This window comes from Chrysemys picta, chromosome 1 (assembly GCF_011386835.1).
Source record: "Chrysemys picta bellii isolate R12L10 chromosome 1, ASM1138683v2, whole genome shotgun sequence".
NCBI classification, from domain to species: domain Eukaryota; kingdom Metazoa; phylum Chordata; order Testudines; family Emydidae; genus Chrysemys; species Chrysemys picta.
This window is the reverse complement of record NC_088791.1, coordinates 306,059,417-306,073,138: the sequence shown is the minus strand read 5'-3', so window position 1 is coordinate 306,073,138 and position 13,722 is coordinate 306,059,417. Positions and strand designations below refer to the sequence as shown.

General features: G+C 43.6%; 1 protein-coding gene and 1 long non-coding RNA gene across 12 annotated transcripts in view; one reads left to right on the top strand and one right to left on the bottom strand.

Moving 5' to 3' along the window:
- Positions 1-13,722, bottom strand: part of STARD13 (StAR related lipid transfer domain containing 13) — a 445,413-nt gene that overhangs the window by 141,436 nt on the left and 290,255 nt on the right. Inside the window, exon 1 of one of the 11 annotated variants that reach the window (XM_008167690.4) lies at positions 5,613-6,357. The exons of the other annotated variants lie outside the window; for them this stretch is intronic. Coding sequence (XP_008165912.2) covers positions 5,613-5,781 — 169 coding nt within the window. The 5' untranslated portion in view covers positions 5,782-6,357. Of the gene's footprint in view, positions 1-5,612; positions 6,358-13,722 lie in introns of those variants that run through there. 11 annotated transcript variants of the gene reach the window in all.
- The window catches only part of LOC135983321 (uncharacterized), a 39,584-nt gene continuing 31,393 nt past the window's right edge, over positions 5,532-13,722 (top strand). The window contains exon 1 of the long non-coding RNA XR_010600893.1: positions 5,532-5,696. This is a non-coding gene — a long non-coding RNA (uncharacterized LOC135983321). The remainder of the gene's footprint in view (positions 5,697-13,722) is intronic.

Genomic DNA, 13,722 nt, shown 5'->3' with positions numbered 1-13,722 from the left:
ATCAAGGCTACACAGGCGGCCTTAATTCTGGCATTTCCTAATTTTTCAGCGCTTGACTTTGCAACCTTAACATTCTTTTAGCATAGTTTTTTTTGATGAATTATATTTTGCTGTGGCAGTTCAAGATAATGAATCCTTCCCCGTATGTCAACACTACCAATACCACAAAAATGAAGTGTAGCCACAGAGTACAGGGAGGAGCTGGAGAAGAGCAAAACATTGTGTTAACCTTACCTAGAATAACAAGATTTCAGACAGGAAACCTGGAGTCGTTAATCCGACTCCTGTTCCCACAAAGTGGACAAACACAAGTGTATTTGGACAACCCTGACAATTTGTTAAAGTTTCATATGGAGCCTTACAGTGTATGACATTTTATAATCATTTGCAGAGTGTTGCACTGTAATGTTGCTTTCAAAATGTACATATGAAATCACTCTTATGCAGGATTTTCTTATGCCACCCCAGGCCATTGAAATCATTAGAACTACTCATGGAGTAAGGTATTACTCATTGTAGGTAAAAGTATTATTACTCTTTATATTGCCCTAAACGTGTAGTCCAAGGTCCAGATTCAATCTGCAGATACATGTGGACAGATTTCACTGACAGGAGAGCATGGATGCTTGAGGGCAGAATTTGGCCCTAAATTTCTAACTCAACCTATATTATCTCTGACCATTCAATCTCTGGCCATATCTCTGACTTCATATTTCCAGTGTATGACCTTAATTTTACTCATTCTGTTTGACATATTATTCTGTTTTTTACTTTCTATTGTGCAGTGGCTTTAGTGAAAGGCTCTGAAATCATGACAATTTTCTGACTCTCCTCATTTGAGTTATTGACAGCCACCACCTTATTTACTTTAAAGAGAACATGAGTAATCATTAAAGAATTCGCACACAGTTATGCCATACTCAGTTTGAATAAATACTCCAAACCAAACATGCTATACCCTGTTGCTTTATGCCAAAGCATGCTTCCCCTTCAGCATGGAAAGTAACAGAGTTATATGGGAAAATAAATCATCAAAAGATTACACTTTGAAAAAGCCGACTTAATATCAGGTAGATCAGGGGTAGGCAACCTATGGCACGCGTGCTGAAGGCAGCACACGAGCTGATTTTCAGTGGCACTCACACTGCCCAGATCCTGACCACTGGTTCGGGGGGCTCTGCATTTTAATTTAATTTTAAATGAAGCTTTTTAAACATTTTAAAAACCTTATTTACTTGACATACAACAATAGTTTAGTTATATATTATAGACATATAGAAAGAGACCTTCTAAACACTTTAAAATGTATTACTGGCACACGAAACCTTAAATTAGAGTGAATAAATGAAGACTCGGCACACTACTTCTGAAAGTTTGCTGACCCCGAGGTAGATCATCACTACTCACACTCTCAGGCCACTACCCCAATCTGTCTCAAGGAGTTGGTGGTGAAAACAAACCAGATAACTGGGACTTGTAAAGTATAATCTAATTAAAATGACACTCCAGTTTGTTTGATTTCCCTTGTGGTAAAATTATTAAGTGGGTTAATTCTTGGGAATAATTCATGTTGTTTATTTTAAACTAACACCTTAAAGAAAATACAAAGAAATGCTTCTGCAGCAGACTTGTCTTTAAAAGGTGAAGAAAAACTGCACCACGCAATGTCATGGCAGCAAGGATGTAGTAACCTAATGTGGACTTCTCCAAACAGTAATTCAGCATCATTTGCAAAAGTGCATGTTATTAATGAGAGACAGATCAAGTATATGAAATTATTATTACACTACATTAGTACTTAGGTTCATATCCTGTAATGAGAGCTCTGAGTGCTCCCTATACTGCTCTATAAATAACTTCTTGGACTACTGAAAACTTGGCCTTAAGAAACATCCTAGATCTGAAATGCAGTGTTTACTAATGCAAGGTCAAGCTTTGTTTATCATCCAAGAACTGAAAGATATATAAGCAAGAACTAGAGAGTATATACTCAAAGAGGCCCCAGTGCAGCATACTACTTACACCTGTGCTTAAGTCCATCTTTATTCAGCAAAGCACGTAAGCAAAAAGTCTGAAATCAATGGCATTAAAGCACGTGTTTAAGTGCTTTGCTGAACTGGGGCCACAGTAAGCAACCTATGACTAGGGCCGGTGCAAGGAAGTTTCACGCCCTAGGCGAAACTTCCACCTTGCGCCACTCCCCCCCCCCCAGCCCTGCGGCAGCTCCCCGCCCCCCTCCACCCTGAGGCTCCCCCCCCCACGGCAGCTCCCCGCCCTGCCCTGAGGCACCCCCCCCCCAGCCCGGGGAGCTGTGTGGCAGCTCCCCCCCCCCCCATGGCAGCTCCCCACCCCCTGGCCCAGGGATTCGTGCGGTAGCTCTGACCCAGGGGAACCCCTGGGCTGCCGGCGGCGCGCTGACCCGGGGTTCCCCTGGGCTGCCTGCCGGCAGCTCAGACTCCCTCTCCCTCCCAGCACAGCAGCCGCTGTAAAAAAAATTGGGGGCGCCGCTTTTTGGCACCCCCAAATCTTGGCGCCCTAGGCAACCACCTAGTTTGCCTAAATGGTAGCACTGGCCCTGCCTATGACTTCCATTTTGCATCCTCATCTCCTGATCTGCTTTCAGATACTCTCTCATTAAACTGTCCTGTGGAACTTCATTATTTAATCATCATCAATAGGGTGAAATTCTACAGCAAAAGGCCTCAAAATAGGACTTAAGTGGTGCACAGTCCTTTTGCAGGATCGCCACACAGCAGTGAATCTCATCCTTAATTATTTGTGAGCAAGAAGAATGACCACAGTGCTGGACAATGCAAAAAAAATCCAGACAATCCTGGCTTCCAGCTGCTTACCGTCTAAACAAAATAGACAGAGAGTGAAATCCTGACCCCCACTAAAGTCAATGGATCTTTTACCATTGATTTTAATGGAGCAAGATTTCACATAAAATGTATACAGAAACCTAGAAGAGGGAGAGGTGTAATAGCTAGACTTGGTTTTGTTCACTTTACAATAAAATGATTTGTACTGATATGATTGTCTCACTTCTTGAGGGCACTGCAGAAGAAGTGAGTCTGTAGGAGGGACTGAACTGAAGAGAAGTCACTTGCGGTAAGAACGTATTTGAGTTTCAAAGTGGTTAACCTCCCACTCTTGGATTCTCTACGGAGTGAATAGCTGGCCTGCAGTTTGGATAGTCAGCTTGGCTATAGTGACATGTCTGGCCAATAGAAGCATATGTCTCGAGATCCCTCCAGACATGTAAATATGCTCCTAATCATTGAAACCATAGAGACTAAATGATTTTTAGGGAATATGATAAGGTATTTGCATGCATATAACCCAGTGTACACATAGCAGCCTATTCTTACCTCTACATGTGCACATAAATTCATTATTGCTAATGAGAGTTATACTTATCTAAACAAAGGAATATATACTCTGAATCCTAGTCATAAAAGACTGGAGGTGAGAAGTAATAAATTCCTAGTAATCCAATATGTAGATCTGACTCTCTAATAATATATGTATAAATTAGCAGTTAATTGTAACATTTAACATCAAAACATGGTAGAAAAATGAATTCTCACAGCTCGCTCTGAAGAAGATAACATTTAACTACTTATCCCCATTTTATAGATGGTGAAAATGAGGCAGAGTGGTTAAATGAATTGTCCAGTGTCCCCCACTGAGTAAATTGTAGATACAGGATTTAACTACTAGACATGCTGCCTCTCTGTCTATATAGATATTTATGGCCCAAATTTTCAAAAGTGAGGAGTGATTTGGGGTGCCTCAGTTTTTGGGTGGCCAACTTGAGACTGACTCCTTAAAAGGACCTCATTTCAGAGGGTGGGTGCTCAGCACTTCCTATAAATCAGGTGCTTAGTTAAGTGTCCCATGTTAGCTGCCCGAAAACGGAGGCACCCAAAATCACGTGTTACTTTTGAAAAGGTAGACCATTATTATATGTATTTATTAGGCACACATTGCTATCTAGGCACATACTCTGGCACATATATAGGTTTAGAGGAGAAAAGTCATACAGCCAGAGAAGCCGATAAGAGTGTCTTGTTAAATAATTTTGTCTGTATCCCAGGGGTGCTGGAACAATTTGTATAGTGGAGGTACTGAGAGCCACTGAACCAAACTGTAAACCCTGTATATGATGCAAACCACTTCAAGCCAGGGGGTGCAGAAGCACCCCCAGTATCAGCACTTATGCTGTAGTCCCTTCCTGAAAATTAAGCTGTGTCTAATACTGTGCAACATGTATTCTCAAATAAACCCAAAAGAAGAAAAATTGCCTTTTCTTTGCGTTCAATCAAGATCGAGGTATATGGAATGACATAATATCCTTCCTGATATCAGAGCTGCAGTTAGGGCCAATATCCTTCAAACATCACCAAGTCCAGAAACTCTGTTGCAAACAGAGTTTCCTAATTGCCACAGAAACAATCTCTTTCATCGAACCCTGGGCAATGAAATATGTATTGTTCCTTTATAAATACAATACGGGTTTCATAATTGTATCCTTGACCTTTTTCCACAGTTCCACAGCCACTGATATGGAAAACATTTCAAAGCGACAAATTAAATTGGCCACTCCATTTAACTGCTCATATGCAGAAACTCACATCAACTTTTACATTATATTCTTGGGATTGAGAGTAAGTAATGTTAGAGTTTTTAGTTAAGGGAGTGCAATACTTTGAGTGTAAGCTAGCAGGAACTAGACAGGAATTGTATAAGAAAATGTTATCTTCCAGATTTTTTCACCCAGGTGAAAAATACATGGCATTCTCTTTCTGTATGAATGTAGGTCCACATTTGATTTGGAAAATGAAAAGCTTCAGTGATATACTATATATTGATCTTCCGTTTAACCTAGAAAAATTAACACAGGTGGCTTTTAAATTTATGTTTTTCACATCTGTTCTAGGGAGCTTTGGAAGAGGATTTCTTTTAAAATGCACACAGGCCAAAGAATTTGTTTTGAAGCTGATATGTATATATTTAGCCCTAACACTGTACATTCTAAGGAAGGTGTAGTGTTTGCTGGATATATATGTGACAAAAAGACAAGTCAGCAATTATCTTCAAGGACATGTGACAGAAGTTCTATAATTCTTTGACAATCACACATGAGTTTTCCTAAAGAGTCTTATCAGAGCAGCCCTTTTCCAACCCTCTTGTAGTTTTGTAAAATTGATCATTTGCACAATACATAATATGTTTTACATGTATAGGTTTTACATGTAGCAGAATTATATGCAACCTGGTGTCATGCCATTCAAGCAATCAGAAAGAGGAATTTCAGTCCCTTGCCCACATTTAAGTTACCTAGAAGTTTAGGATTAAAAGGCAATATAGTTAAGTCACTGATCACGCACTGTTGTGAATCTTTATGTTCTTTGTATGTGAATATAAAAAAATTACCTAGCAGTAGAATGCTGTCACTGACTGTTTTAAATGGAGTCTGTTAGACTCAGTTCAGAGTACAGAAAGGTAAACTCTGAAATTTCAAATATTAACTAAAGTTTTTAGTATGCAGAAGCTGACCTGCAGACATTATACTAACAGTTAGAAGCCAGTTAGAGCCAGTAACTCACCTTGCTGAATTTTAGTTAGTAGCTGATGGCGTGCAAGAATCCTACTCATCCTGTATGGAGAGCGTCTCGTAGTCTGATCAAATCGTAAGTACATCTCTTGGCCCTCAGGTGACATGGAATTTAGATAGTAACAGCCTGAGCCTGAAGTCCTGGACACCTGCCTAAACATCTCTGCCCCTTTAAAATCACTGCTTCAGTCCCCTGTATAGTTATTCCAGATTCTAATGAGTGTAACGAAAAAAGAGAGGCAATAAGCCCAAGGAAGCTGGAAAGAGCAAGTGCTTTAAAAAAGAAAAAGGAGTGGCAAAAGCTACAACTCTGGATTCCAGCTCCCCTCACATGATCTAAAAGGGCCAATCAACCAAAGTAAAGAATGTGAAAGTACACAGTCTGCCTCACAGAGGAAAGTGAAGTCTGTTCAGGCATTTCCAAACCCACACAAGGTTTAAGGCAAATAGAAATGGCATGCTTCTGAGCTGACTAAGCATTGAAGAGCTGTGATAGGAGAGTTTGAAAAAACAAAACACGCCATCTAGGAATACCTATTTTAGGCTGCAAAATCCTTTAGCATGCAGAGCTGTGGAAAACTGCATCCTCCTCCACTCTCTGCCACAAAGCTGCCTACTCATTTCTTCAGAAGATGCACATGCTAATTTTCTTAACATCATACCACACAGTTTGCCTAGAAAAAGAAGTTTAGGATGGGCTGTCTAATCCAAACAACCACCTAGTACAGCCAGCACCAGAGCAAATGAAATCCTTCCAATGAAAACATCATTTAGCAGCAATCACACAGCAGAAGTTAATAGAAATGTAATAATCCCTAAAATTAATGTTACTGAGAAGTGGCTACCAAGTGAGGAGAAATGTTTCATCCTTTTGGTTCCCCAAACAAGTACTTTTTTGTTTGATGCATACATGGGCGCATTGTTTTTCAGATATTCTTAAAAAACAGCCATTTGCTTTTGCAAAGCATCACATTCCCTCTGTGTTTAATCACATGGAAGCAGAGTGCTGTCATTTGTTGTTAGCATCTGGAGAACAAGTGAGTAATTCAAAAAACGATATGCCATGTGGTGTATGGAATGGGTTAGCCTGTGTGCCAGTTAATTTTTATAACATTTGTAAATATCAATGATATGGTTCCCTATCTACCATAAGGGATAGTTCATTTCTAAAGGAGCAGAATCATTAACATGGATTTTTGTGATCATCACAGTTTCCAGCATGTGCACTGCTAATGCACAGGGAGCAGCTTCACAGAATTTGAGAGCAAGTTCACTGAACCGCAGAAATTAGAAAAGGAAAAGGCCTATAAACAGCTCATTTTGTCCATAACTCTAAATTTGTTCATGGAGGTTGCAATTCACCTAACAGCAGGAGGGCTGTGGAAAGCCCTAGATGCAATAGAACTATTATATTTACACAGCATGAAGTGAAGGCATCTCTGATGTCAGCATGCAGGTGGGCTCTGCATTACCTGCGCATCACACAGTTGATTCTGTACCAGTTTTAAATAGGCCACTATGGAGGCTGTATCTGCACTTACACGGTCTGAGTGGCCAGGACCCACCAAGTATGAGAGGCTCACAGAGGTTAGCTCTCATTCCAGCTCCTGTGGATTCTATTGCCCCAACCCCTACATAGTTACTCCCCCCATAATAGTTACTGAGATTTTCGGGGCAGGGGTAGCATGTGTTGCCACTGAATGAATGTCAGCCCAAATTATTCACTAATTCTCATCCTGTACAATAGATTCTAGAGGAGTGTTTTTGGCATGTTATAATTTATTGATATTTTGTATTTTATTAATGACCTAGGGTTACCATGCAGGGATAGGAGTTTGAGCAGCTGGGTCCTTGGATTGCCTGGAGCTAGGAACACTTCGGACATTCAAACCAGTGTCTTAGAAGTGAAAGACCCCAAGACCCATTACCAATATGTGGAGCTGTCTGTACAGTCCCATATTTGCTGCATTCCTTCTCTGTTTTCATGAAGGACCAAGGAATCTCTGGAGTGTCACAGAAAAGCCTTGACATTCAGTTAGAAAAAAAATAGCATTTGGGAATAGGCCTGGGTAGATTTTACTCTTTCACATCCAGAGAAAAGGAACCACTTTTCCTTGTCGTGTGGAGTTCAGAGGAGCAAGAAAGGCTCAGCTGCAGCTGGGTGAGATGGCAATGCTTAGCTCTCCTTTAACTAGCTAGGTAGAGTTATGGGCCCAGTCAGTCTTCTATCTTTTCTCAGCAGAAAACCCTGGATAATAAATTTTCTGAATACTCCTGAATGTCAGCAATTTTCATGCTATTTACCCAAAGTGATATCACTGCTCACTGGAAGAGTTATTATTTGATTAGTCCATCCCTGCTGTATAGTCTAGTTTGTATTTGTTTTCCCTTTTTATTCTCAGTATGTTTATGTTGCATTTATTAAAAAAATATGAGTTCTTTCTTTTAGCCATATATTACTTATGCAACTTTATAGATGCTAATCACAGAGCCTTATGAAGCCTATTGGATAAAATCGCTATATATTTCAAAACACGCAGTTCAAATCCCACAGGGATTTTCGATTTTCATTAAAATGTGGAGAAACTTTTTCCATCAGTGTGATTATAACTCATTTCTCATGAATTGTCCAAGGGCAAAAAAAGAGTTTAACAAAAAATGTAAACCATAAAAAAATAAAAATAAAAACCCACAACAGTTCAGCCCTGTACCAACGTGTAACAACCTCACTTAGGACTTTGTGATGATAAGCCCAGCTGCGCACCTACACAAGGGAGTAAGGAGATATAACAAGCCCCTGTCCTTCCCTGTAGGCTACCCACAGCACCAGAAGAGATAGCAGGGAGAGCAGCTGCAGTAAGGCTGCCGCTTCCCACCTAGGGTTGCCAACTTTCTAATAGCACAAAACCAAACACCCCTGCCCCATCCCCTTCCTCTTCTTCAAGGCCCCACTCCCTCCATACCCCCTCTCTCTGTCACTCGCTCTCCTCCACCCTCACTCGCTGGGGCAGGGGATTGGGTGCGGGGGGGGGGTGAGGGCTCTGGTTGGAGGTGCAGGCTCCGGGGTGCGGGACAGGGCTTCAGGCTGGGGCAGGAGGTTGGGGGCCAGGGAAGGTATGGGCTCTGGACTGGGGGTGCAGGCTCTGGGTGGTGCCAAAAATGAGGGGTTCAGGGAGCGCAAGAGGGCTCCGGGCTGGGGGTATGGGTTCTGGAGTGGGGCCAGGGATGAGGGGTCTGGGGCGTAGGAGGGGGCTCAGGACCAGGGCAGGGGTGTGTGTGGGGGGGTGTGGGCAGCACTTACCATGGCTCCCAGAAAGTGGCCACCAGGTCCCTGCAGCACCTAAGCACATGGGCGGCCAGGGAGGCTCCACACACTGCCCTCACACCCGCAGGCTCTGTCCTGCAGTTCCCACTGGTTGTGGCTCCCAGCCAATGGGAGCTGCGGAGCTGGCACTCGGGACAGGGGCAGCACAGAGCCTCCATGCACGTAGGGGCCTCAAGGACCTGGCGGCCAATTCCGGGAGCTGCACAGAGCTAGGGCAGGCAGGAAGCCTGCCTTAGCCCCTGCTACGCCGCCGACCGGACTTTTAATGGCCCAGTCGGCGGTGCTGACCGAAGCCGCCAGGGTCCCTTTTCGACTGGGCATTCCGGTCAAAAACCAGACACTTGGCAACCTTACTCAGACTACATCGTATGGTTACAATCCAGTCCTTAAACAGTGGTCCCACTAAAGAAGAAACAATCAGAGTTAGTTGCCCCTCCAGTGTTCTGTTTAGAGTGTTTCCATTTATGAGCACTAGAAGAGCAAAACTCGTTCTGTGTGCCATTTAATGTGACTGTCAGCTCATGTGTTTATTTTTGTATAAATGCAAAGAGCACCCTGAACCACAGATCCTCTAGACCAGGGGTGGGCAAACTATGGCCCTTCAGGGCTTTGGATCCAGCCCGCGGGATTGCCACCCCCGTGGCGCCGCAGGCCCTGCCCTGCTCCGCTCCGGGAACTGGGAACCGCAGCCAATGGGAGCATCGGGGGAGGTACCCACAGGCGAGGGCAGTGGGCGGAGCCCTCTGCTCCCCCTCCCCCAGGGGCTGCAGGGATGTGGTGCTGGCCACTTCCCGGAGCGGGGCCAAGGACAGGGCAGGCAGGTAGCCTGTCCAGGCCCTGGTGCACGCTGCTGCCACCTCAGAGCTGCTCCAGGTAAGCCCGCACCCTGAACCCCTCCTACACCACGACTCCCTGCCCTGAGCCCCCTGCCTGCACCCCAACCCCGCCCTGAACCCCCTGCTGCACCTCGCACCCCTCTTGCGCCCAACCCCCTGCCATGAACCCCCCCCCCGCACTGTGCACCCCCTCCTGCAACCCAACCCCTTTCCCTGAGCCCCCTCGTAAACCCTACACCCCTCTTCTGCCCCAACCCCTTGCCCTGAGCACCTTCCTGTACACTGCACCCCCTCCCACACCCTGTACCCCAACCCCCTGCCCCAGCCCTACATTCATGGCCCTGCATGCAATTTCCCCATCCAGATGTGACCCTCGGGCCAAAAAGTTTGCCCACCTCTGCTCTAGATGAAAGCTGCTACATACTAACTATTATATTTCAATGTTAATTAACACCCCAGAGCAAATTCTGGGGACTGATTCTTAAATACATAGTTTAATGAGGTTGGACATTTGGTCACAAGTTGAAAACTTCCCCCTGTACTATACAAAGGTTGCATAGTGACCTACAAAACTTCTGCACAGGTATAAAAAACATACAGATTTTTGGAAGGCAGCATGATCCAGGGGCTGGGGAACCAGACCTGACCTCTGTTCTATTCCCAGCTCTGCCACTGGGTCATAGGATGGTTTCTGAGCTCTCTTTGTCTCAGTTTTCCCATCTGTACAATGGGGATTTTTTCATAGAAAAACTGAAAATGCAAAACTGAAAAATTTCAGCCAAAACCCAACATATTTCAGCCAAAACCTGAAATATTTCAATTTGGAAATGCCATGACAGTGCCTTGGGGGAACTGTCATTCGGTTGCTCATGTCCCAGTTCTCCTTATGTGATGAGCTGGACTACATCTCCCAGGATGAATACTTGGGTTTGATAACACTGTAGTTCTTTGGAAGATCACAAGGGAGACTCACTTAAATATCTATCTAAGGACAGCATGGTGTTTCTAATGTGCTTATCACAGTATCTAAGCACTGATGAAACTGACAAAGCCACATTATGGTTTGCCCCATACTGAAAGATGGGTGTTCTTTGCATGTGTGAATGCATAACTAAAGAGCAGTCATCAACAGCATTGGAAATCTGCCTCCATTTTGTTCAGCACAGGATTCTGTAATGGGGTGAAGACCATATCACACAATATACTGTAGAAACTCTAAATTATATTTGATTAAAGTCTCCACTTACAATCAGCCTTTCTGAGCATACTGTTAGTGTAAGATTATAAATCAGTTTCTGTTCTGTAGCTCTCGCTGCCCTTAGAATGCTGGTGCTTAACGTGAGACAAGATTATAGTATTCCCAGTCTTTCCAGCATGAGATAGGAGTATGGTGCCGTTGGTGGCAGAAGTTCTTTTAGCATGGAATTTAATTTATGGTTCTCACACAATAAATGAATAACCATGTGATCTTACTGCTGCAACCCCTTTTCCCCTCAATTATTACTTACATTGAGATGTTATGTCACATCTAAAATTAAATCATAACTATGGTTTCTCTTAATTTTAAAGCACTAATACCATGAGAACGACATTGTTTCCTTGTCAAATTACCCACACAGATGTTATTGACATGCAATCATAACAAGCTGGAAACTCCAGAACTCCACTTTCAAGTCACTGAAGACATGCACACTTTTGCTGTTAGAACTATACAAAGAGCAATAAACTATTTGTAGTAGGACATTTGAGTTGTGAGATTTTGGTCATATCTAGTACCTGGCACACATCTTATAAGCATCTCTTTTTTAATAAAGCTATGAGCTAGTTTATGAAGCACCAGCAAGGAGCAACCTTTTTCAAATTCAGATCACATTTTTGTGGGAGATAAATGAACCCCTAAAGCATAGCTGCATTTGTGACTAATGCCCCCACTTTGATAACCTAGCAGGGCCGGCTCCAGGGTTTTTGCCGCCCTAAGCGGCAAAAAAAAAAAAAAAAAAAAAAAGCCGCGATTGAGATCTGCGGTGGCAATTCGGCGGAAGGTCCTTCGCTCCAAGTAGGAGTGAGGGACCGTCCGCCGAATTGCTGCCGAATAGCTGGACGTGCCGCCCCTCTCCAGAGTGGCCACCCCAAGCACCTGCTTGGCAAGCTGGTGCCTGGAGCCGGCCCTGTAACCTAGGTAGCTACCTGTTTAAACCTTGCCCATGTAAATACTGCATTTACAATCAGAAGCAATTCATTGCTTAATGTTTACTGTTTGAACAGTAGAGTTCTTTTGAGAGCTGAGCTAGGATTAATGCAGGCTGGAAGCTAGTTTATACATGGCGAAAAGCAGTGGGAACCCTGCAGCAGCCAGAAACTTTTCACTCTGTCTGACTGCAGCTTCCAACCTCTTCATAAGGCTGTGTTCTCCCCCCGCTTTTCTGTGAGCTGATTTTTATTGAGGGAGAGGGGCAGGAGGTGACAGGAATAATTTATTAAGGATTTCAATACAGCTGAGAGGTAAAGAAGTCACATCTGCATAGCATTGCAACAGAGTACTGTCTAACTGGAAAGCACAATACTGATGTGTTTTGGAGGCAAGGCAACTGCTGTGTAAACTGTCTGATCGTGAGTTTGTAAAATGAATACTGCTGTGCAAGGCCCTTTTTCTCTGCATGAAAATGAGGCTCAGACACGATTAAGTAACCTCAAATCAGCCAAGGAGGCTTCTGAATTGTACAGTACTTCTCCTCTCCCCTCCAGTCCTATCATCAGAGGATTATCCATATGTATTTTAAGAACTTCATGTATAAATGCTAATATTGCTATAAAACATATGCCCTGATTAGAAGAACATTAATGCCCTGGCCACATCACAGAAAGGAGCTCTAATGCAAGCAGGGAATTTAAGTGAGATGAGGACTTGGCCTATGGGTGATGTGTTTATAGACTCAACAGGTAGTGGGGGGAGGGAAGAATGGCAACCGCCCGATTTGACTCATTTCATCGGCTCCCTGTCACATGCCCTAAAGCCCACGAGTACAAAAGAAGTAACTCAGCTTATACCAATAAGGGGACATGGAAAGCAACAAGCTTACCAGCCCATACATGCCAAAACCACCACCTAGAAATGAGTATATTGCTAGGCCATAAAAGATAATCACTCTGGGCCCCATTGTGGTTTGCAGCCATACCCCATAGCAAGGGGTGTGTGCAGAGGGAACACTGGCCAACTCCCAACCATGCAGTCTCACAACCACACCCTCCTTGTAGTACCCCTAGCATCGCCAGTTAGCTCTGCTGGCCGCTGCATGGGGGTGTGGATTTGCTAGTCCCTGTGTACTCCCAGGGGAACTGGAAGCGACCAGTCCCTGCAGTCTAGTCCTTAAAGTTACACAAGTGTTTAAGTGCTTTGCTGAATCAGGGTCTAACTACTGAATTAGACATTTTGGGCTGATCCTGTTAAGTGCTGAACACTCTGGCCCTGATAAGGATATATGTGACAAAGTAGATATACATGGAGCCCTGAACATTTTGTCTGAAAACCATTAAAGCTCATATTGCTCTAATACGGCTTTTAAAATAAACCTACTGCCACTTAAAAGTTCACATGGTGAGAAGTAATTTTTGCCATGAAACCTGGGAACAATTTGGAAATAGCCTTTTAAAACAACGTTAGTGATTTTAGGGATTAGATGGTTCCAATAGACTATAAATGGGATACAGCCCTTTTCAGTTGCCACCCCAGCTCAAAGGAGGCCCCACTTGGAAGTGAATGGGGATTCACATCATAAATCCCATCATCACATTGTCCCTAATTGGCACCCTTGTTAACAATATCAGAGAGGTCCAGGATTGAACAGTATGAAGACAGAGATAACCTCTGTCTCCTAGACTTGATTACTCCAGGGCGAGGTTTAGCAGAAGTGACGAATAGTACAAAAGCTATTCATTAATAT